Below are 26,097 nucleotides of genomic sequence, written 5' to 3'. Positions count from 1 at the left end.
CTACTGACACACTAATAAAAAAAATTATTTACATCTAAGACAATTTATATAAAAACTCTTGGGTGCCTAAGACTTTTACACAGTACTGTGTTTTCTATCCACTTTAGCCAAACACACACACACATATATATATGTATATATATATACACACCCTTAGGCCTGCATTTTGCTGGGCGATTAATTGCCCCCGAAAATATCGCGATAAGCGATATTATTGCGACCGGTTAGAGAATTTTTTTGAGAAATGTATTTCCCAAAACTTTTATTTTGAAGCCCACCGCTCCGTCTTTTCCGGTGTTTAAGACTTTTATTTTGAAGCCCACCGACCGGACCGGAAGTATTGTTGTGATTATCCTAGCCGACAACTTGACTCGTCCGGTTCTGTGTTTTTTAGTTTTAACGTTAGCTACTAACGTTAGATGCAGCTACTACAGGCAATCAACGATGAGGAGGAAGCGTCAAAGCAGTATTATAATAGAATAGCTGTGGTGCGTAGGCACTGCAGCACGACTCGAAAACGACCTGTTATAATAAATTAATTCATGTTTAACTTGTCTCCAGTCCTTTGACTAGCCCCACCCGTTCATTGTAAACAATGATGCATGTAATTGTATTAACGTTATTCTGTGTTATTCTAACATTACACTACAAATAACGCTACTTGGTTAAAAGGAGCAACACTATTGAGAAATGTAGTTAAGCTATGTGGTGTTGCCCCACGGAGCTCCTGTGCTGTGCTGTAGTAAGGCCAGCGGCCCGCCTCCCAACACGGACAGTGACTGACGAGGGGCACTGGTTCCGCCTCATTAAAACAAACGCGCAAATAGCAATTAATCGCGCCCGTCAAAATCATTGCATTCATTTTAATTATCGTGGCAATTAATCGATTTATTGCTTATCGCGGCAGGCCTACACACCCTACTGTGAGAAAATAATAATCACACACAAAGGTATAATGGCTTATAGCAGACTTAATGATTTTAGAATATTTCAGATAATGAAATTAAATGTTTATATCATCAACTATCCAGGTAGTATTTATACTGTCTGTAACGTTTGGCTACTTTAAATCATTGAATGTAGAGAGAGAGAGCGAGAGAGAGAGAGAGAGAGGGGGCGAGAATGAACAAGAGAGCCAGCCCCCCCCCTCAGGTTTTGTTCTAGGTTCGCGTTTTGATCGTCTAAGCTGCCGTAGGTGATGACGTCACACTCTAATGTAAACAGGAAGAGATGGAGATGGAGACACACGGAGATGGAAATTGAATGATATACAGAAACGAATAACCAATAAATATGAAGTTATGTTTAAACTGCTGTTGTCAAGCGTTGTCAATATAACCCACCCCCTTTCCTCACGAATGGAACTAGTCTTGTGGAGTCCGCTTTGACCGTTTTCCAGGGTTAGCAGCTATCGCTAGTTAGCTTAGCATGATCCTAATGGATACCTTGGTTAGCAGCTACCGTTAGCTCATTGCTCGTGTCAATTAAATTACATGTTATTAAAGGTCCGCGCTGGTCTGTCTAATGAAATTACAACCGCAACATTATATCGCACTGTACAGCCCTGACTACACTAACGTTAGCCTATAGCTCCACCGTCCCTGCTACACTCGGGACCACTACACTAACGTTAGCCTATAGCTCCGCTGTCCCTTCTCGAGGAAAGCACTGCGAGTGTCTCTCGGCCGCGGGCGGCGCCATATAAACAAAATACTCAATGTTCGCGATATAGTACAGTACTACATCTCGGGTAGAACAATCCGCGATACATCGAGTATACTCGATATATCGCCCACCCCTACTCTGTTGTCAAGCCTCGTCAATATACCCCCCCCCTTTCCTCACTAATGGAACTGGTGCCGCGGAGTCACGTTAGAACGTTAGCTTAGCGGCTAACGTTAGCCCGTTGCAAGTCTCCTCTCAGCCTCCTTAGTCAAACTGAAATGCCAAAACTATATGGCAAGGTCCGTGAGCAAGTGGAGAAAAACGCAGTACATTTAAACACTTCAACGACCACTGCAAACGTTGAGTGAATCATCAAGTAACGTTAACGTCATTGCTACTGCTGTGACTAGCTGCTCTAGTCTACCGGTCACAAGGTATAGTCAAAATCCATACCGTAGCGTAAATTCATACCGTATACTGTTTATACCGTCCACTATAGCTGGTTGCATCAGCTAACAGCGTCTGTTCTGTAATCACCAGGCTGACTGAGGAGACAAAGTCCTCTGCCTCTATTCATGCAGATCACTGCTATGTTCTATTTTAAATTGTTTTGCCTATTTTTAAACTGAAGCCAACTGAAGCCAACTTTTTGTCTATTCTATTTTTATTATTTGTATTACTGAATGAAACTGTAAACAGAAAGGCCTATTGGGATGCTAGATCCTAATGTGAAACACTTTGATTTACCTTACCTTGCTACCTCTATCTTTATTTTTATTTTTTTATCCACTTTTTCTCCTTATTTTTCTATTTTTCTCCAATCCCAATTTCGTGTATCCAATTCTCCCCTCCCCTGTCTTGAACGTTGCTCGACTATGCCCTCCACTGATTGATTGATTGAATTGATTGAAAAGTTTATTAACAGATTGCAGAATGGGTACAGTACAGTACAGCTCAATACATACAATTGTTAAGGGGATGCAGACCAGAGAAAGACTTTCGTCTTGTTTACATCAGGGTCCCCCATTTTCAATTCATCATAACATATATGACATACATGACATACAGATAGACAGTACTGCTACATCTATACATTTATGACATATCAGATTTGCAAATACAATACTGTTTGTGATACAAAAGTGTCCAGAAAAAGAGTGTATATACATTTGGCGTAGAAACTGTACATTGGAGGAGGTTGGGTGGGGTTGGGTGGGTTGGGTGAGGGCTGTACATTGGAGGTGGGGGGGGGGGGGGGGGGTGGGTAGGGGACACACACACATTTTACACTGTACATTGGAATACTGACAAAGCCTTACTTGGTCATTTACTGTACAACTAGGTTAGGACATTTGTAGGGGCCAGTTTCGAATTGCAGTCTCACGTAGGTGTTTTTTGAGTGTTTTTGAAAGTGGGTAGTGATTCACATTCCTTTACAGCTTTAGGTAGGGCGTTCCACATTGATGTGGCATAATTGCGAAACGTGTTTAGTCCCTTTTTTGATCCGAATCTGGGTTTTACATGATTTGTGGAGCTCCCTCTGGTGTTGTGATCGTGGTATTCACTGACCTTTGGGAAGTATTTTGACATGTACATGGGTACCTTGGTCGTGTAGTGTATCTTGTAGACCAGGCCCATTGCAAGTTGCTGTACTCTGTCGTCTACTCTAAGCCATCCTAGGTTGTCAAAGTGGGCAGGGGTGAGGTGGGTTCTAGGAGTCAGGTCAAGCAGTAGTCTGACTAGCTTGTTTTGAGATGTTTGTAATTTGTTTTTTAGTGCCTTTGAGGTGCTTTGGTACCATGAGGTGCAAGCATAGTCGTAGTACCCTTGAATGAGTGCTCCTGCTAGAGTCTTCAGGGTATTCTTGTTTACCAGAGAGGAGATCCGGTACAAGAATCGCGTTCGTTGGTTGACTTTTTTTATTACATTGGATGCCATTTTGTCACAGGAAAGATTAGCCTCTAGGATGGAACCCAGGTAGGTAATTTCATCTTTCCTTGTGATAATATTGTCACCCACTGTAACCGAGAAGCCGTCGGTCTTGCTGAGTTTGTTATTTGAACCGAAGAGAATGGACTCTGTTTTGCCCATGTGTAATGATAGTTTGTTGTCGGCGAGCCATATGCAGATTTTGCCTAGTTCCGAGCTGAGGGCTTTTTCAACCTGTAACTTGTTCTTGTCAGAGACCAGCAGGGCTGAGTCGTCCGCAAACAGGAACAAGTTGCAGTCACAAGCTGACGACATGTAATTTGCATAAATTAGGAATAGTAGCGGTCCTAGTATGCTTCCTTGTGGAACACCACAGCTCACTGTGAGGGGGGGGGGGTAGGGTACCGTTTACTTCCACCATCTGTTCCCTCCCCTCCAGGTAGGATTGTATCCAGCTCACTGATAAACCAATTGCTTTTAGCTTGTCAATCAGAATGGTGTGATTGACAGTGTCGAAGGCCTTTTGTAGGTCCAGCATGACCATGCCGCAGTATTTGCCCGCGTCCACCTCTTGTTTGATGTGGTCATTCAAGTAGAGAAGGCATGTGTCAGTGGAGTGGGATGTTCTGAAGCCAGATTGGAATTCGTAGATTAGATTTTTTTCCGCAAGGTACTTTTCGATCTGTTCGTATACTATTTTTTCCATGACTTTCGAGATGGATGTAAGGATAGAAACAGGGCGGTAGTTACCCGGGTCTAATTTGCTGCCCTTTTTGTGCAGGGGTGTTACTCTCGCAATTTTGAAGTCCTTGGGGACGTGTCCCTGTTTTATGGAGAGGTTTATTATGTGTGTGATGACTGGGGTGATGGCTGCTGCTGAGTCTCTGAGGAATTTGGAGGGGATGTTGTCATGGCCAGTGGCCTTGTTTGGTTGGAGGGCGCTCAGTTTTTTGAGTACCTCATCTGTAGTTACCATTTCCAGTTTGAAGTCGTCTTTGTGGACGCCTAGGTTCTTGTAGTATGCTACTATGTGTTCTACCCCATACTGCCCTGAGTGGGAGGGTAGTTTGTTTACCAGTGTTGTGGCTATGTTTGTGAAGAAAGTGTTTAAGTAATTGGCTACATCCAGCTTGTCTGTGATGAGCGTGTTGTCCGTCTTTATGTTTATGTTTGAGAACCTGGTTTTAAGTTTTTTACTGCAGCCTAGTTGATTGTTGAGTAATTTCCAAAGTTCACATGGTTTATTTTTGTTTTCCTCGGTTTTGTCATTGATGACATTTTTTTTAGCAGTTTTGATCATGGAGTTTACGTCATTTCTTAGTCTGTTTCTTTCTAGTTTGAGTTCAGTCACGTGGTCTTGGAGTTCACTGCTCGTGCTTTTGGTAACCTTTGACTGGCTTTTACGAAACTCAGAGCATTTTGTCTCTGGCTTTCATAGCGGTCAGTATTTCAGTGTGCATCCATGGCTCAGCGCGATTTTTTACCCTGGTGGTTCTTAGGGGGGCCATGTTGTTTAGTATTGATGAAAATTTGGTTTTGAAGCCAAGCCAAGTTTCTTCAACCAGTGTACCATTGAGTTCATCTGACCAGTCCAGACTCTCCAGTTCAAGGTTAAAGGCCTCGCTAGAGTAGGTTTTGAGGTCTCTAGATGTGACTGTTTTGTGACAGCCAGCCTTTAGTTTTAGCTTTTTGCGGGTACAGAATATCATATAATGATCACTTAACCCACATGCTATAACCCCTTTATTGGAGATCTTGGACTTGTCAGAGGTCAGTATGAGGTCAATGGTAGTCTGAGTTGATTCACATATCCTTGTGGGTTGGGTGATTAGTTGGCTGAGGCCGTGCAGATCACAAAACCTATTGAAGGATTTGAAGACGGGTGCATCTTTTTGTTGCATATCCGTGTTCCAATCCCCAATAAGAATTTTTTCCGCATCCTCAGCTCCAGCTAAGCACACATCCAGAGTATCATAAAAGCCAGTTTGATCTGGCAGTCTGTATATTGTGCCGACTAGAACAGATTTTGCCCTTTCAAATAAAATTTCCACCCATACGGTTTCAATTGTCTCATGATGAAGGTCAGTACGGGTAATGAATTTGGTGTCCTTATGTAAGTACATACAAACACCACCTCCATACTGGTTTCTGTCATTACGGACTATAGTATAGTTCTCTAACTATTTCAGGGTCTGTTACAGATGGATCCAGTTTAGTTTCAGTAAAGCATATTAAGTCTACCTTACCGCTCATAAACAGGTTTCTTATTTCATCCAGCTTATGCTTTATGCTGTTTACATTCAGGTGAAAAATGTGTAGTCCGTTTTTATATGCTGTGGTATTGATGTCGTCAAGTTCCAGGTAATTGTCTTCGTCTGTGTCTGGTGCTGCTGTGGGGGAGGGTGGGGGGGGCTTTGTTGTTGTCTCCGTGAGGTCTGTGTGTTGGTGTGTGGGGAGGGGGGGGTCCTTTGTCCTGTGTCTTCTCTGGCGGCAACCCTTTGTCCTCCTGGGCTGGTAAACATAGCCAGCCTGGCTAGGTTGGCTAATTTAGCAGGCGATTTGTCCGTGGGGTTGCCGGTTGGGGGGGCTTTGTTGTCGTGGGTGGGAAGGGGGGAGGGGGGGGTCGGGTCCCGCGCCGTGCTGGTACAACAAAAGACTCGTTCCAGAGTCCTTTGTTCCTGGATGTTTTCGCTGTTCGCTCCGCTGGCTAGCCGGCTATCGGGCGTTGAGATGTTTAAATCCCGCGTTGAGATGGTCGTCATGGTTTCGACCCTCGGTTCACCTCCTCTCGTCTCTGCCTCACGTGTGCTCGTCTGCTGCGGCGTCATTGGGGAAGAGTTGCCGTCCGCGCAGTGGATGTTGCCACGGGTCGAGTTGTTGATGTTGTTGTTGGTCGCGATGGAAACCTCCCTCGCTTCTTGCGCTGCCAGACCAAGTCTTCTAGCCTGAGTTCTGGTCAAGACCGGGCCTGGGTTTAAATGAATGTCTCCCGAAAGTAGCAGAACCAGGATGATCATGGTCCTACGGTCCAATCTGCCATTCGGGGGTAAGTTTTTACACACCGGGCTCGCTGTTAGTAACGTGTGTATAGCCGCCGTTCCGACGTGTAGATGTTTCTTTTCAGAGCCATTGAGAAGTCACTGTGGGTCTTGTTAAATCCGTTTTCACTTATCTCCACTTCTGTTTGATGTTGCTTCATTGATGAATTGAGGTATAAATCCGTAATCCATATTAGCAGGAGGAGAAAATGTGCACAAAACCTTGTTGTTTTGGTTCGACGGTGAGAGCTCTCTGTAATGCGACTGCTCATGACTGCGCCGGATGTAGAGAGGATAGAAGCCTTGCATCACGTGTTCCCTCCGGCACATCTTTTCGCCTGCCAGCGCGCACTCTCATTGGCGAGGTGTAACGCATGGGAGGCTCACACTACCCTCGCTACTTCCTGTCTCTGCTGTGCAGGCGTCTCCCAACCTACCTGTAGGGATCGCTGTCCACAACGTCCAATCCCCACCCACCGACTTCCACCCGCTGACTCTGCCAAATGAGCCAGTACGACGGCCGGCCCAAGCCGAAGGCAATGCTGAGACTGGGATTCGATAGCGGAGTCTCTTGCATTGGTGACGAGCGCAATCTCCGCTTCGCCACCCAGCCGCCTTACCTCTCTATCTTTTTTATGCTCTCTTATGCCTGTATTTTTTACTGTTGTGAATAGGGCTGTCTTAAATACTTCGAAGCTTCGAAGCTTCGTTCGATGGCACAAGCTTCGAACATTAAAAAAATAATCGAAGTTAAAAAATAAATGTTTCAATTTCTTTTTACTTTGATTTGTGCGTGTGCGTGTGTGCATGGGGCCATTGGGTGGAGCCGGGGGACAAATACACTGGAGGAAAGTAACCCAGCTCAGCACTGCCCAAATTATATCATCACTATTGCCTGTTTGAAGGATATCATCCTCAAACACATATACACCTACATGCCTTGTAGAATTCCACACATAAGAAAGAAAGATACTGGGATGAATAAACAAAATAGGAAATAAAATGTAGAAATGCATGCAATACATAAATAAATATGAATCTCCATATATGAAATAGAACATTTAGATAAGGTGCTACTGAGATGTTTTGGTGAGTTCTTTGTTTTTTTGTGGAAGTAGCCCTTCTTAAAAATGCATGAACATTCACTGATAATTGGTCTGTAGTGGAGTCTACAAGGTCTACATTGCCGGACTATGTAGAATCCGGACCTTGTAGACTGACATAATTCTGTGCATAGTTTAGTCTACACAGGCCATATTTCAAATAATCTAAATCTTACTTCATTCATCTTAAACATTCTTGATTTGGGGGATTGGTAGTTCCCATGAAATCTGAAGTTGTTCAAACGTCAACAGCGATCCACCTTGAATTAAATCACACAGCCGAGTGAAACCTTGTTGGCTGCGTCACAGTCACGAAAGGGGCTACTTAATTCATTAATCCAATCCACTTTATTTATAGATAGGGATGGGTACCGAATTCGGTACTTTTGAGGTACCGAACCGAAACACGTCGGTACTACCGAGTATCGAATCAAGTGAGAAACCGAAAAAAAAATAAAAAAAAAATAAAAAAAAAAAATTTTTATTAATTTTTTTTTTTTTACTTTTTTTTTTTTTTTTTTACTTTTTTCTTTTCATGTCAACGTTCACACGCACAATATATGCTTACCTAGGATTTGACTTGATTCAACAACAAAGCAGTCGGAGCAATGACAAGCCGAAAACTGTCGAAATTGTAGTTATTTGAAGTTTGGATTTTTTTTTACGACTGAGGTAGGTAAATTAAATTTCGACAGTTTTCGGCTTGTCATTGCTCCGACTGCTTTGTTGTTGAATCAAGTCAAATCCTAGGTAAGCATATATTGTGCGTGTGAACGTTGACATGAAAAGAAAAAAGTAAAAAAAAGTAAAAAAAAAAAAAAATTAATTTTTTTTTTTTTTTTTTTTTTTTTTTTTTTTTTTTAAAGTACCGAAAAAAGGTACCGTTGGGTACCGGTATCGATTCACAAATCGGTTCAAATGTGAAAGGTACCCATCCCTATTTATAGAGCACATTTAAAAACAACAAAGTTTACCAAAGTGCTGTACAAGTCCCGCAACATAAGATACAAAAAAAAGAAGAAAAAAAAAATTATATAAAAAAAAAAGGCTTCGAATTCGAAGCTTCGAATTAAAATCGAAGCTCGGCCCCGAAGCTTCGATTGCCAAAAAAAGCTTTGAAGGTCAGCCCTAGTTGTGAAGCACTTTGAACTGCAACTTCTGTATGAAAAGTGCTATACAAATAAAGTTTATTATTATATCATTATATAAACCATGCGATTTCATATGCACTGTGTGTGTGTGAAGGGTCTCTGTATAACTTATCTGTCTGTCTGTCAGCTCTCAGAAAGGGGAGGATGGAGAGCGGAGGAGGAAGAAAAGGACGTCTCAGTTCTGCTACGCTGACCTCCGACGTTTCACGGCCCTGGACGCTGTGGGATGGGTACGTCCTGGTAACACACACACACACACACACGTCAACAGGACAACAGAGTGGTCTTACTGGTCTACTTCTGGTCAGGCTGCACGTTAGCCTAGCTTAGCACAATGAATGGAAGCGGACATGGCCGAAGGCTAACCGGCCATGTCCGCTTCCATTCATTGTGCTAAGCTAGGCTACCATGCAGCCAGATAGCTTTCTACTGAACGCACAGAGAGGCAACTGGTATGTATCTTCTTGTCTCTCTCTGGAGAAGACGGTAAGCTGATTTCCCAAAATGTTGCCGTATTCCTTTAAGACGAGATTATTTTTCTAGGCTTTTGAAAATGCTCGACGTGGAGCAGCCGAAATACAGAGAACTCAAAACACCTGCCTTTTTCTTTCTCTCGCTTAAAAAAATATGATTACTGATATTTCCGTGGGTCCAAACGAAGAAACCTGGCAGTCCTACAGGTCCTTAACGGCCCTGTTCATCATGTTGTAAATGTCCTCCACTGTCTCCAGGGTGCTGCGATGGTCCTGTTCATCATGTTGTAAATGTCCTCCACTGTCTCCAGGGTGCTGCGATGGTCCTGTTCATCATGTTGTAAATGTCCTCCACTGTCTCCAGGGTGCTGCGATGGTCCTGTTCATCATGTTGTAAATGTCCTCCACTGTCTCCAGGGTGCTGCGATGGTCCTGTTCATCATGTTGTAAATGTCCTCCACTGTCTCCAGGGTGCTGCGACCATCCTGTTCATGCAGATGTGCAGGAGGATCCACTCCCAGCTGTCTTCAGGAAGCGAGCCCAGTCCAAACCCAGCGCCCTCTGGTGGCCTGGAGGCCTCTGTGCTGCACAAGTGTGGCTATCGCATCCTGCTAGAGATCTGTGAGTTCATACCGTGCCATCTTAAACCAGCAGTCACCTGCTTTAACACCATCTTAAACCAGCAGTCACCTGCTTTAACACCTGTGACAAGACTTAAAATGTGTTGTCAAATGATACGGTACATCCCTGACTTAGTCATAAACCACTAATATTAACACTTATGTGTATCCTGGCGCTAAAGCTATTTTGAATGATATGATCTGATTCTGATACTGCGTCTCTTGACTGACACGTTTTATGTTCTCCTAGTGTCTAGACGGGATGTCCTGCCCGTCCTGCCCAGAGGGAGAGGTGTTTTCTGTCTGCAGGGGGCGCCAGAGAGAGAGAAACAGACTCTCTCTCAGGCCAGTAGCAGCAGCAGTGATGCCAGTCTCAACAGCAGTGAGGACCACCACCTGACCGCTGACAGTTCCTTCTCTGACCACCAGAGAGCAGGCGTGAGCCAGGATTCTCAAGAACCAGGTCAGTGCACTTATTTTAAGTCATGGCCAGTTCAGGAGCCACATTACAAAAACCCCATTGCTCAACCAAACCAACATTTATTTTTATAATTATTTGTTGTTTATTGTTATTTGTATTTCAACATTTTCACATGTATAACCAGGGTAATGAAATATAGAGTCTGTATTTTCCAGGAACATTATTTCCACCAGTCAGTTTGTAGTTTTAAAGGTCAATCTAGTTTAAGTTTGGCAGGATCCTATACACTGTCCATTTATTCAATGTTCTGTTATAATTATTAAAGTGTTTAGTCACTAAATTATGATCTAATAATGTAATGTTTTTTGTGTATTTGTTCTTTATTTTGGGGATATTTTTTCAAATGACTTAATTTGATTATCAGTTGGGAACATGTTTTAGTCCTTTTTCATCCCATATATTGAGTAACTTACCCATATTCTATATCTATAAACTACCAACAGGTATTCATATCAGCATCTACCTCTTCTATATATATAAACTACCAACAGGTATTCATATCAGCATCTAACTCTTCTATATCTATAAACTACCAATGGGTATTCATATCAGCATCTACCACTTCTATATCTATAAACTACCAACAGGTATTCATATCAGCATCTACCTCTTCTATATCTATAAACTACCAATGGGTATTCATATCAGTAGTGACTGCCACGCTGTTTTTCCATCTGTACTCCCTGGCGCCATATATATATTTTTTTCCATTTTCACGATGTTTGCAGACCCATCGTATATTCTATATTATAGCTATGGAGACAATAGTATGGCTCATTTGAAAGGAAATGTATACTCCAACAGGGAAAAACCCGTTTATTTCTACATACCTTCGTTCCTGCGCTATCCCATGCAAAGAAATCGTCCCGTCTCAAAATAATCCAGTTTTGTTTCCTGGAACACGAGGTATGATGTGTTTTGTGCGCATTTCGTGCTTGTTGCTTGCCTGATACCTATATTATTTCCAGGTCAAAGGTAAACATGACCATACATAGAATGATTCTATTCACAAAGCCACCATGGGGGTCCCTCGCACAATCGTTTTCTGATGCTGGGATCATTACAAAGGCATGTTTTATGATGGGGTTCGGTAAAATAGACTCTTTCTTGAGTCAGAACAGGAACAATAAATAATGTTAGTTGGCCCTGGCAGCGCCCAACAGATAACGTTAGCATTACATCCAAACAGCCTGTTTGAAAATACTAGAATCCAACATAGTCTGGTGAAAACGCACCTTATCATCCATAAGTGTGATAGTTTTGTCCTCTTTTATAATAATCTCCAATAGTTTGCGATCGCCATTGCCGGTACCAGTTGCCTCTGGAGTGCTCTCAACTCCGGCGGCGACTACCACGGAACGTTACCTCCTTGGCCGGTTTGACTATAGTATTTTTATGATTTATCAGAAGTGCTGAGTCCAATGTAGTCTGGTGTAAACGCACCTTATCATCCAATGTGTGATCATTTTGTCCTCTTCATAATAATCTCCAATAGTTCGCTTGCCATTGAATAGGCAGTTCTGAGGCTAGTGGCGAGTATACTAGTTTTTGGCAGTCAATGAGTTAAGGTACAATTACTGATTTGAAGATGAACTTAGAATCTACATTTACAAAAAATATTGTGACAAAAGGACATTTCTTTGCTCTTTGAACCACAGAGGAAGCGTTCCACTCGGCGTCCTGTCCTCCTGGACACCTACAAGCAGAGACGGACAGCAGACCAAACACTGAAGACAATGAGCCGGTGAGCTTCAATGCTAATTATATTTATTTGTTTTGTATTTCTCCTTTCCCCTCATAGAGGGCCCTTCTCAGCATAGTGGCTGCTCTTATCCACTCTAGTGTCCTTTGTGTTTCCCAGAGCGTCCCAGAGGAGGAGCGGCTGCTCTTAACCACTCTAGTGCCCTTTGTGTTTCCCAGAGTGTCCCAGAGGAGGAGCGGCTGCTCTTAACACTTTCCGTGCCGGAGGTCGGGTGCCCCAGAACCCTGTTGCGTGCCAGCGCCCACTTCAATGATAGAGCTCTCATATTTGCAAACGCATAAACTACATCTTAAATTATGGCTATGTGTATAATATGGCCGTCGCTTATCAATGACTTGTTTGCAGTCAACATTGTCGAAACGGATAGTTTTTTAATCTGTTCATTTCCGTTTTATACCATTTTGAAAAACTCGTTTTTTGAAAGTTTCAGGAAAATATAAAGATTCTGTGATGAACGCCCTTTACTGGAATATTCTGGAATACACAAAAAATGTTGAAATTTTTCGGCCTATTTATGAATAGTTTTCAAATAAACGCTAAATTATCGATGGTATATGTGTACTTATGCACACTATAGAAGCGGGCTGAAAAATCGATTCTCTTATTTCCTGATCGCACACACACACACGCATACACACATAGGGCACACGTTGATATCTCTGTGAAAAAAGCTCTGATTATCCTAAGACTGGTAAAATAGATTCCTTACCTCAGATCAGATGTTCTCCAAAAAGATTATTCCAATTCCTAATCGCCATTCCAAATATCGATTGCGTTTATTGATCCAACGCTGGGTGGTCGAAACACCGATATCGTCTCGGGTGACTTGCCTGAGAAGTAAAATGTGGAAGCAGGATTTCCCCCCCCCCCCCCATGCGTTTCATTCAATCCATTCCAAAGGGGTGCAGTACCACAGGGAGAGACGATAGGGGGTGGTATTTTCCCAATGGAGCTCAGAGAGAGTTTGCAGTGGTAACGTAAGGCTAGATTGATGAAATATGAATTCAAATCGCGAATAAAAAAAAACGAGATCTCTCGTTGGCACTGAACCGTCGGCATGAACAAACGAGATATCTCGTCGTTGGCACTCAAAGTGTTAACCGCTCTAGTGCCCTTTGTGTTTTGCAGAGGAAGAGAGGCTGCTCTTAACCACTCTAGTGCCCTTTGTGTTTCCCAGAGTGTCCCAGAGGAGGAGAGGCTGGCAGGAGCAGCGCTGAACCTCAAACACACGGCTGACTCCAGTGTGCCAGTCATCCTCAATATTATAGGTAATGACTTACAGGCAGTGTTAATTTCATCAGCTATTTTTTATTTTAGTCAAATGTTCTTTTTCGTTTTCATCATATTTAGTCACCCTTTTATCTATTTTTCGTTTAGTCAACTACAGGCCTGAGCATTTAAAATGTTTTGCTTAGTCTCGCCACTCAGTTACAGCCTCATAAATTGGCGTGGGCTTTTTCTAAACAAAAACAAGCTAATGTTAGTGCTAGCTCAATCGACTTATGTAAGCTATTTAATGTGTTCTATGTTATTATTGATGCTGACGTTATTAGGTGGAGTTGCAGGGCTGCGACAGGTCCGTTGTTGTGTTGTGGAGTGGAAAGAGGAAGAAGGTGAATAAAACCGTTATGTTGATGATCAGATATCAATTGTCCCGTGATTTTATTTGACTATAGTTTGAAAGTATAGGCGGACTATTCCTCGGTTACATTGGTGGCAGTGGTGGGATTGTTTCCTGCATTAGTGTCCAGCGTGAGAAGTAAAGGGAATGCGAGAATGAGTTGGAGATGATTTGACATCTAGCTAATGCTAACGTAGCAGTTCGTTTCAAAGTATAGTTAGACAGCATTCGCCGTTGGACAGTAAGAAGTGGAAACTGTTCTTGACTTGAGTTTGGTGATCAACATAATGGTTTTATTCACCGTCTTCCTCTTTCCACTCCACAACAACGGACCTGTCACAGGTTTCACACATTTCTCCCTGGGCTGAGCAGGCTCCCCTTCTTCTCCTCCTCATCTTTCACTTTCAACAATACATTCTGCCAAGTCCAAGCCCACTGCATACAAGACCACGAGACCCTGTTGCCCCGCCATTGTTACATTAAACCCCTGTCATGTGCAGTTACTGCTATCTAGAATGCGGGCTAAGAACAAGTGACGCAGGTGAGGAAATAAATCAAAGCGCTTGCACTGCACACATAGGAAACGGAAATGCTGCACTAATAATAACATGAATTATTCTAAAAGTTATAATTATTTTGTCTCCCCTTAACACATTCGGGGCCATTGGGATGAGTCTAATAAATCTCTAGAGGACCGGCAAATGTAAACAGACGTGGGGCTGTTTGTAGAGCTAAATCTATACTTTATAGTATTGCTATCTGTCCATTCTCATTGTCAATTGAGACCATAAACCGTCCCTTCAAAATGGCTTAAAGAAGAAAAAAAAATCATCAATACGTTCTCATTTTATAGCGCCGTGAATATAAGCGTTATACGGGATTTCGGCTAGGATATTTCCTGGAAGGCGAGATAAAGGGCTAATAGCTACTACTAGGGATGTCCCGATCACGTTTTTTTGCTCCCGATCCGATCCCGATCATGTGATTTTGAGTATCTACCGATACCAATCTTTCCCGATCCGATAAAAAAAAAAAAAAAAATGTTATCCCAATTTCTCACATTACATTCACCCTGAATGTTGACGTTATCCAGGTGAAAAGTTAACTTCATTCAAGCGAGGCATTGCAATCCTTGACATAAATCATTTGATGTATAATTAAATCAAAGGAAATGCGTTTGGGTCTGAGAGTGTGGCTGGTCTGCCGTTCTGCAGCTGGATGCTATTGGTTTGTTTTGGCAAAATTCTTCTGCTCTGTGTGACAATAAATAAATGAATGATGATATGCAATTTAAAACCAAAACTAAGGCCTCAGTATGAGTTTAAGACGTGAACATGGTCATGTTTGTTAAAAAAAAAAACTAAAAAAATAACTTTTTTTATTTGAATTTTTTTTCGATCCCGATCTTCGGAAAATCACGTGATTGGCCACACTGGATAATCAATCCGTTGCCATAACTCGATAAACAACATTATTTGGACGTATATAGTATTATACAACCCGGAAATCGTTCGCCTAGATCAACATCCCATAATAGCGATCTTTTGCTCCAGTATCATCCCCCATCGCTACGAGGAAGCTGCGGTGAGTTTCAGCGTTTTTGATTATTATTATCCATACAAACTGCTATGATCAATATATCACCCATACTACATGAAACATTTAACGTCGGTCATTGCATTATAAACGACCCCTTTCTTTTTTTAAATAGAGACATCTTGTAACATTGCAATACAATTCAATGGACACTCAAGACTGCTTTAAAAAAAATAGAGACATCTTGTAACATTGCAATACAATTCAATAGACACTCAAGACTGCTTTTTCAAAAATAGACATCTTGTAACATTGCAATACAATTCAATGGACACTCAAGACTGCTTTTTCAAAAATAGAGACATTTTGTAACTTCTCCACACCAAGCCAGAATTCACTCACTGTCTGAGCTGTAAACCTCAGCCTCAGGGTGGAGTCAGAGGTCATTTCGACGAGTTGCTCCTCTTCAGCAGAGCTGAAATCAGCAGGTGCTGTAGATAGAGAGATACTTTATCAGAAATTGTTCATCATTGAACTTGCTTGCAGCTTCTTGCATGCTCTCCTCCAAGAACACCCGAATCTCCTCTCGTAGTTCAAAGACTCGCGACAACACCTTCTCTCGCGAGAGCCACCTTGCCTCGCTGTGAAACAGCACTGCAGAATGGTCAGCTCCCATCTCCTCACACAGCGCAGAGAACAGGCGCGCTTTCAGGGGTCGGGTTTTGATTAAATTTACCACGTTTATAACTTCTGTCAAAACCTCATTCAGCTCAGGGCTAAGCTATCTTGACACTAGCGCCTCTGTGAATTTACAGTTGATGAGCGCCTGTAGCCCCCTCCTTTTCCCTGCCATGGCCTGCGCACCGTCAGAGCAAAAGCCCACACAGTTCTCCCATTTCAGTCCATGTTCTGTCAGGTAACTGTCAATCATTTTGAAGAGCTCATCAGCTGTCGCTCTGTTTTGACATATTTGCAAAACAGCAGATCTTCACTCAGTGACTGGGAATTTACAAAGCAAACATAGGAAATAAGCAAACAGTCTTAATTGCTGTCAGTCTTTGACAAGGCAACATGCATGTCATCCTCAAGGCTCAACTTGGCCCTATATTTTGTTTTCAGAGCTGTCATGGATGAAAAGCCAGCTTCACACAGATATGTGGTGCTGAATGGTATCAACACCTTAACTGCTGCATCATGAGATACTTGGTACTCAGCACCACACTCTTCCAAGTGTTTGGATGGAGATGTGTCAGGAAGCTTTGTCTCAATGTTGTCTGTAAAGTTTTTTTTTATCCAGAGTAACTTGGTGATCCTTTTCTGTGTTTTATTAATTTTCAGATTTTGAGAAATGGTCAAACGTATCAAAATATGGTATTTTCATGGAGAACAGTGCAGCTGCAACAGATAACACTTTAGTGATAATTTTCTGTAATCCAAAAATAATTGTAATTTTTTTTTTTTTTTATAATCTCAAGGCCCCCCTGTCATGCCTCTGCGCCCCCCTCGGGGGGCGCGCCCCACACTTTGAGAAACACTGCTCTAGACCATATTTTTGTATGAATGTGTGAATGAAAAAGTAAAAAACGTTCCTACACCCTGAACGATAGCTAATCGATGTTGAATGGGCCATAGTAATGTCAATTTAGCAATACAATTTATGCTGTTTGTTATTTAAGATGAGGTCGGACTCGGCACTGACAGATTTGTGTTCATTGTGCTGCTTTTATAAAGCCTCAAATGACTGCTTACAATGTTTCATGAAAGCAACGTTTTTTTTTATTATTATTATTATTATTATTATTTATTTTATAATTTATTATTATTATTATATATATATATTTTTTTAAATCTCGAAGCTTCGAATTAAAATCGAATCTCGGCCCCGAAGCTTCGAATTCCAAAAAAAAATTCGAAGGTCAGCCCTAGTGTTATCTTCCAGGTCTATAGTGTTTATAATGTGTTATGTCTCTGTGTTATAATACTTCCAGGTCTATAGAGTGTTTATAATGTGTTATGTCTCTGTGTTATAATACTTCTAGGTCTAGAGAGTGTTTATAGTGTGTTCTATATTGTGTATTGTGTATATTGTGTTCTATGTTGTATATTGTGATGTTTCTTCTTGACTTGTTTAAAGAAGACGTGTCCGGCCCATGGGGACATTAACGTGTGTTGTCGGGCCTTACAAATACATTTGATTTGATTCGAGTTCTGTCTCTGTTATAATACTTCCAGGTCTAGAGAGTGTTTATAATGTGTTCTGTCTCTGTGTTTATAATATGTTCAGGTCTATAGACCCCTCCCTACCTCCCTCTCCCAAACCTCATCATGTATACATTTATTATGTATACATGATGTATATATATTTTTTTTTACGTTTCAAATATCAACACTATCTGGCCAGCCTGTTACCCAACCCTAATCGCATATTGCTATACTACTATAAAATCACCTCCAGGTCTAGAGAGTGTTTCTAATGTGTTCTGTCTCTGTGCTGCTAACACCTCCAGGTCTAGAGAGTGCTAAGACCGGGGACTACCAGGCAGCCTTCTCTTGCTTCCTGGCCTCGGCTCAACATGGCTACAGCAAGGCCCAGTTCAACACCGGGGTCTGCTATGAAAAAGGCAGGGGAACGCGCAGGGACAGGGAGAAGGTGATGTGACAATGATTTCTGTAGCTCATGACTCTGTGGTCAGTACACCATGTCTCACACTTCATATACATTTATAGGCTTCCTCTACTATAATATACCGGTATGCAAGATATTCTACTGCAGCTGCTAATAATAATGATTAGTAGTATGTTCATCCAATGATTATTTGATCAATTAATCACAGCATACGTTTTATTTCTCCTATGAATGATACTAGGGCTGTCTTAAATACTTCGAAGCTTCGTTCCATGGGCATGGGATTCGAATATGAAAATAAAATTTGATTATTAAAAAAAATATATATATATTTTCTTTTTTTTTGTGCAAAATCAACTCTGCCTCTCTTTGTTAACACTTTCTTTGCCAGGCTTACCGGTATGTACATCATTATACCATCCTCTGCCAGCTCTATTTGTCTATGGAGAAGTTCCCCTTCTTTGCAGGGCTATAACTTTTTAAATTGTATTGCTAAATTGACATTACTATGGCCCATTCAACGTCAATTATCTATCGTTCAGGATGTGGAAACGTTATACTTTTTCATTCACATATTCATACTAAAATACGGTCTAAAGTATAAATATGTTTTTATCGTTTTCTGCAGCATTCTGCAGAACGTGATTTATAGCCCTAAATGCATTATATTGATGATCAAATACAGTTTGATAGCGATCGGCGCGAGATAAAAAATTTCAAATGGACGTGCTTCTAGAAGTTACTACTTATCATCTGATGTTGACCGGATGGGGGGGGGGTGGGGTCGTTTATAATTCCGTGGCCAACGTTAGATGATTCATCTAGTGTGGGTGATATGATCATTAGAGCAGTTTGTATCGAACACGGTAAAAAGAAAACGCTGAAACTTACCCCAGTCTCCTCGGGCCGTTGGGCGATGAGCGTGGAGCAAAAATATTCCTATTATGGGATGTTGAAATATGCGATCCATCTCCAGGTTTATAATAGTATATACGTCCAAATCATGTTGTTTATCGAGTTATTGGTAACGGATCGCTATCCATTGTGTCGCGCTCGAGTCCCGGGACCTATAGCGAGTGATCGGACCAAATTTGGATGAGCACCAGTTTCCGTTTCCGGTTTGGGCGATCCGCCACCAGATGGCGCTCTTGAACCGTTGGAGAGTTGAGAGGGGATCAACAGTAGATCTCAAGTCTCCGGGGGAGAAATATGATTGCGATCACAGATTTTTGAAATATTGATCTCAATGACGTGTTACGGCGTCATTGGCAGAATTGACGGGGCGGGGAATGACGAGTTAAGGCGTCCTTGGCGACCAAAGTGTTAACTACAACAAGCAATGCTGTTTGTTATTTAAAGATGAGGTCGGACTCGGCACTGACAGATTTGTGTTCATTGTGCTGCTTTTATAAAGCCTCAAATGACGGCTTACAATATTTCATGAAAGCAAAGTGTTTCGTTTGTCTAAGATTTAAAAAGGTTTAAACTTTACAGCACTGACAAAGTTGAAAGTTTAAGTTAAAGTTGAAGTTTAATTCGAAGCTTCGAATTAAAATCGAATCTCGGCCCAGAAGCTTTGAATAAAAAGAAAAATCGAAGGTCAGCCCTAAATTATACTGATATGAATGATACTATTCTACTGATATTGAGAGAAAGCATGCCGTTAAACAAGGTGTTTTTAGAGTATTTCTGAACGAAATGCTCTTTTTGTATGTTGTTGGTTTGTTTGTTTTTTCATGTTATATTTAAACGATTAAGAGAGTAGTGTGTAAACTATATGAACTGTACATGATTTCTTCATAGTGTGTTCTGCCTCCTCTCCACCAGGCGCTGCTCTTCTACAGGCAGGCGGCAGCTGGAGGCCACAGTCAGGCGCAGTACCGCTGTGCTAAACTCCTCCTGGGCAGCAGAGGGCAGCAGAGTAAAGAGGAGCTGGACGCCGCTATCGGTCTGCTGGAACAGGCCTCTGCAGACGGAGTCTCTGAGGTAAGAGAGGTTCAGACCGTTATCATATCAGATCATATCAATTAGGGCTGCACAATTACTCCTATATTAATAGTACACATTCTTAACCTTTATTTAACCAGGAAGTCTCATTGAGATACAATATCTCTTTTGCAAGGGATACCTGGCCAAGATGACAGGATCACTGTGGTAGTTTAACCAGAGACGGTCTATAAAATTAGATGGATTACTGTGGTAGTTTAACCGTAGACAGTATTTAATGAGGAGACAAAGCACTACCTGGGCTGTACATCAATATACATCACTACCTGAGCTGTACATCACTACACTAGTGCACTGCATCCCTGCCCGAGCCCGACGGGGCCCTACCCGACCCGACGGGTTCTGGCTGGGTAGGGCTTTGTTTTTAAATAAATAATTCGGGCTCGGCCGGGCAGCGCCCTCTTTTCTTTATTTTTTTTTCATTGCGCGTGCCTCGCGCTGCTTTCACTTTCTGTTTTGCGTAACGTAGTGCTGTCATCAGAGAGTGAAAGCCTCGTGTCTGAGGAGTCAAGATGGATAAGTTAACTGGATAATTTGGATATAATTACCGCAGGGAGAACTCGAGGAGAGTAGAACGGTGATGAAGCCATCAGGTGGATGATGAACAAATGAACCGGACCGAAGTGGTTCATTGGTTGTTTGAAGTTGGCATATAGCCAGTTGGCAAACGTTTTAATTTGTTCTTGGATGTATGTAGCCGGTTGGCGAAGTTTTGTTAACATTGTTCAACGCGTTGCTGACACCAACAGCGAAGTGGTGAGTCTGATTTATTATTATTTGCTGGTGTGGGGTCGCCGCTGCCCTGTTCTGTTGTGCTTTCATTATATAAATGTTGCTCTGCTCTAAATCTGATTTCTGTTTTCTGTTTGTTTGTATAGTGACTGAGTTGGCTATTGTGTCGTGTGTGTGTGTGTCAAAGAAGATTCCATATAGCCTTCAATACGTTTTACGAGGCTGCGGTGTGAGTCAGTCTAACACCAGCACTGGGAATAGACGGCATTCTAATAAGAAAGAGCATAACGGGCTATATAATGCTTCTTAGTTTTCAGCGTGATATGCGTTATTTAGGTAGACCTATTGGACATTTTCGTTTTTGTTTATTTATTAAGTTAATATATAAACAGTGTTTCGAATATCTAAAACAAAAATTTATATTTGGCTATATAAGATAATGCTTCGTTAGTTTTCAGCGCGATATGCGCCCATCTGTTATTTAGGTAGACCTATTGGACATTTTCACTTTTGTTTATTTATTAAGTGTTTAGAATATTTAAAACAAATAAAAATAAAAAAGAATTCAGGTTTTCATTCTGGCTAGGGCTTCAAATGTTGCATTACAGTCGGGCTTATTGTCGGGCAGGGCCTGAACGCGTCTATGCCTTCTACAACGCTGTTCGGTTTCCGGGTTCCTCTGATTGGCCACTAAGCTCACGTGACCGCACGCTAGCACGCCCCCCTTATCGCCCACTCTCGCGCTGTGAAGCGGAAGCGCCAGCGGGGCGAGGCGGTGGTTTCTCCCCGGCTCCGTGCGCCGCTGACTCGGCCCAGCTCCAGCGGCCGTCTTCCGCCTGCGGTATCCTCTCTCCGAGGCGGCTCGTTCTTATTAATCCCCCATTGTTCAGGTCGACATGGTCGCACAAACACCCGTTGGAGGAGTAGTGGGGGAGAACAATTGTTAAGGGGATGCAGACCAGAGAAAGACGTTTGTCTTGTTTACATCAGGGTCCCCCATTTTCAATTCATATTGACATTTATGACATACACAACATACATGACATTAACATGTCTCACGAGCACAGAGTTGCCAGTCGATAATTCTTGCTATTTAAAAATATTCCTCTTCTTCTCCCCCACTACTCCTCCAACGGGTGTTTGTGCGACCATGTCGACCTGAACAATGGGGGATAATAATAAGAACGAGCCGCCTCGGAGAGAGGATACCGCAGGCGGAAGACGGCCGCTGCTGCTGGAGCTGGACCAAGTCAGCGGCGCACGGAGCCGGGGAGAAACCACCGCCTCGCCCCGCTGGCGCTTCCGCTTCACAGCGCGAGAGTGTAAAGGGGGGCGTAATAGCATAGGTCAGTGGCCAATCAGAGGAACCCGGAAACCGAACAGCGTTGTAGAAGGCATAGACGCGGCCTGAACGTCATGGGCACGGGCTTCATTTCAAGGCCCTTGCAGACCACTAATCACTACCTGAGCTAGGGCTGGGCGATATGACGATATTATATAAATATCGGGTGTACAGTTCATAAACTATACACTTTTTAAACGTATCGTGGACATCGTGATGTTCCTCACAATCCCTCACATCAGTTTATAAGCCGCCGCGGTTGAGATTACTTACTTTGGCGCAGCGCTCTACTCTCTCGTCTCTCCTCAAAGAAAAAAAATACACACAGACTCGCCCCAACCTACGTCATGTACACGCCCATACACACCCAGAGAGGCGGTGCTACAGGTTTGTTTGGAGGACTCTACTTGAGGGAACGGGGATACGACAGCGTGAGAGAAGTGGACAGAGCTTCGCGAGTTTAAACGTTAGCCATACGTGTTTTATTCAGAAACGGCAATGGAATATGGAGGCGCCGATGTGGATGAACTGGTAGTAGCCTCGCGTTCTAACCGTTAGCATTGCGGCTAGCGCAAATTAGCTAATAAGGCACTGAATTCATACAGTAGCTTGTTAGCTAGCGTCGAAATCCATGTGTCTCGTTGACGATGACGTCACGGCGCCCCAGCTACACTGACAGGGGGAGGGGGGGGTACCGTCTTTATATCTATCTAATCTATGGGGGGTACTACCGAGTCGAGTAGGTAGTAGGGCACCATGCAGCATAAGAGAATACTTAATAATGTTTCATGCAATTAACACTTTGATCGCCATGGTTCAAATTCATAATTGACCATCCCTAGCCAGCTCTATTTGTCTATGGAGAAGTTCCCCTTCTTTGCAGGGCTATAACTTTTTAAATTCTATTGCTAAATTGCCATTATTATGGCCCATTCAATGTCCTATATCCATTGTTCAGGGTGTAGCAACGATATACTTTTTCATTCACATATTCATACTAAAATATGGTCTAAAGTATAAGTATGTTTTTATTGTTTTCTGCAGCTTTCTCCAGAACTTGATTTATAGCTCCAAATGTATTATATTGATGATCAAATACAGTTTGGTAGCGATCGTTGCCAGATGAAAATTTTTAACTGGAGGTACTTCTAGAAGTTACTACGTATCATCTGATATTGACCGGATGGGCGAGGGGGCGTTTATAATTCCGTGGGCAACGTTATACCATTCATCTAGTGTGGGTCATATGATCATCAGATCAGTTAGTATAGAATACGTTAGAAAATAACGCTGGATCTTACCATATCTTCCTCGCGCCGTTGGACGATCAGCGTGGAGTAGACAGTTTTCGATTATGGGATGTTGATCCTGATGAACCATTTCCAGGTTGTATAATACTATATACGTCCAAATAACGTTGTTTATTGAGTTAGGGCGAGCGATTGATTATCCAGTGTGTTGAGATGGAGTCCGGCTACCGATCGCGAGTGCCCGGACGGATTATGGATGAGCACTTCCTGTTTGGCGCGCCCCTCCCTGTTGGCCGATCTGCCGATCGGCCACCAGATGGCGCTCACGAACCGTTAGACAGTTGAGTTTAGCTCACCAGTACATCTCATGTCTCCGGAGGAGAAATATGATTTCGATCACAGATTTTTGAATTATTGATATCAAAGACGAGTTACGGCGTCTTCGGCAGAATGAGCATGGCGAGGAATGACGTCTAAACACGTCATCGGCGATTAAAGTGTTAAAGAGTAAATATATATATGATGATGATGCACACACGTTTACAGTGTTTTGTTTACCAGTAGGATGTTATAACATTGCTGATAATAAAAATCATAAGTCCAAGCTATCAAGTCTCCCGTGATTTTATATGACTATATATTAAAAGTATAGGCGGACCATTCCTTGGTTACAAGATTATTATTTTCTCCAGTAGTGTATGTGTATTTTTGGCTAAAGTGGATAGAAAACAGTACTGTGCAAAAGTCTTAGGCACCCAAGAAAGAGTATTTATATAAATTGTCTTGGATGTTAATAAACATTTTTCTGTATTAGTGTGTCAGTAGACTATTCTTTTAGATTTTTAGAAATGTTTAATTAAATTATTTTTGAAAGCATCTTCATGGTTTAATGCAGACATATGTTGCAGGGACTATTTTAATCGTCATGTTGGCGTGACTGTAGGCTTCAAAGGTATTCAAGCATTTTTAAGGGCTTTAGAGGAAATGTCAAAATATCGTGATGTGTATTGTGACATAGCCAACAAATATTGTGATATCATTTAGAGGCCGTATCGCCCAGCCCTAACCTGAGCTATACATCACTATACATCACTACCTGAGCTATAATCACTACCTGAGCTATAATCACTATACATCACTACCTGAGCTATAATCACTACCTGAGCTATACATCATTACCTGAGCTATACATCACTACCTGAGCTATACATCACTACCTGAGCTATACATCACTACCTGAGCTATACATCACTACCTGAGCTATAATCACTATTCATCACTACCTGAGCTATACATCACTATTCATCACTACCTGAGCTATACATCACTACCTGAGCTATACATCACTACCTGAGCTATACATCACTATTCATCACTACCTGAGCTATACATCACTACCTGAGCTATACATCACTACCTGAGCTATACATCACTACCTGAGCTATACATCACTACCTGAGCTATACATCACTACCTGAGCTATACATCACTACCTGAGCTATACATCACTATTCATCACTACCTGAGCTATACATCACTATACATCACTACCTGAGCTATAATCACTATTCATCACTACCTGAGCTATACATCACTACCTGAGCTATACATCACTACCTGAGCTATACATCATTACCTGAGCTATACATCACTATTCATCACTACCTGAGCTATACATCACTACCTGAGCTATACATCACTACCTGAGCTATACATCACTATACATCACTACCTGAGCTATACATCACTACCTGAGCTATACATCACTATACATCACTACCTGAGCTATACATCACTACCTGAGCTATACATCACTATACATCACTACCTGAGCTATACATCACTACCTGAGCTATACATCACTACCTGAGCTATACATCACTACCTGAGCTATACATCACTACCTGAGCTATACATCACTATACATCACTACCTGAGCTATACATCACTACCTGAGCTATACATCACTACCTGAGCTATACATCACTATTCATCACTACCTGAGCTATACATCACTATCTGAGCTATACATCACTACCTGAGCTATACATCACTACCTGAGCTATACATCACTACCTGAGCTATACATCACTATATATCATTACCTGAGCTATACATCACTACCTGAGCTATACATCACTATACATCACTACCTGAGCTATACATCACTACCTGAGCTATACATCACTACCTGAGCTATAATCACTACCTGAGCTATACATCACTACCTGAGCTATACATCACTATATATCACTACCTGAGCTATACATCACTATTCATCACTACCTGAGCTATACATCACTACCTGAGCTATACATCACTACCTGAGCTATACATCACTACCTGAGCTATACATCACTATTCATCACTACCTGAGCTATACATCACTACCTGAGCTATACATCACTACCTGAGCTATACATCACTATACATCACTACCTGAGCTATACATCACTACCTGAGCTATACATCACTATACATCACTACCTGAGCTATACATCACTACCTGAGCTATACATCACTATTAGGGATGCTCGATATTGGCTTTTTTACCGATACCGATATTCCGATATTGTCCAACTCTTAATTTCCGATACCGATACCGATATCAACCGATACCGATATATGCAGGGTTTCCCCCCAAAAAAACTGAATAATTTCAGGTAACTAATAATTTCACTGGATGCATTCAAAAGGCTTTCTAAATGTAAGCATTATCTGTGCAAAATATGATCATTAAAAAAGTAAAAATTAACATTAC

General features: G+C 42.0%; 1 protein-coding gene across 1 annotated transcript in view; it reads left to right on the top strand.

The window, feature by feature from the left end:
* dele1 (DAP3 binding cell death enhancer 1) overlaps positions 1–26,097 on the top strand; it is a 36,477-nt gene that overhangs the window by 4,969 nt on the left and 5,411 nt on the right. Inside the window, exons 3-9 of the mRNA XM_084331881.1 lie at positions 9,014–9,116; positions 9,830–9,980; positions 10,230–10,442; positions 12,119–12,204; positions 13,400–13,490; positions 17,887–18,029; positions 19,833–19,991. Of these exons, the coding sequence (XP_084188007.1) occupies positions 9,014–9,116; positions 9,830–9,980; positions 10,230–10,442; positions 12,119–12,204; positions 13,400–13,490; positions 17,887–18,029; positions 19,833–19,991 (946 nt within the window). The remainder of the gene's footprint in view (positions 1–9,013; positions 9,117–9,829; positions 9,981–10,229; positions 10,443–12,118; positions 12,205–13,399; positions 13,491–17,886; positions 18,030–19,832; positions 19,992–26,097) is intronic.

This window comes from Notolepis coatsorum (assembly GCF_963971535.1).
Source record: "Notolepis coatsorum genome assembly, chromosome: 16".
Taxonomy (NCBI): domain Eukaryota; kingdom Metazoa; phylum Chordata; class Actinopteri; order Aulopiformes; family Paralepididae; genus Notolepis; species Notolepis coatsorum.
The sequence above is the reverse complement of the archived record's forward strand: the minus strand, read 5'-3'. Positions and strand labels throughout refer to the sequence as shown.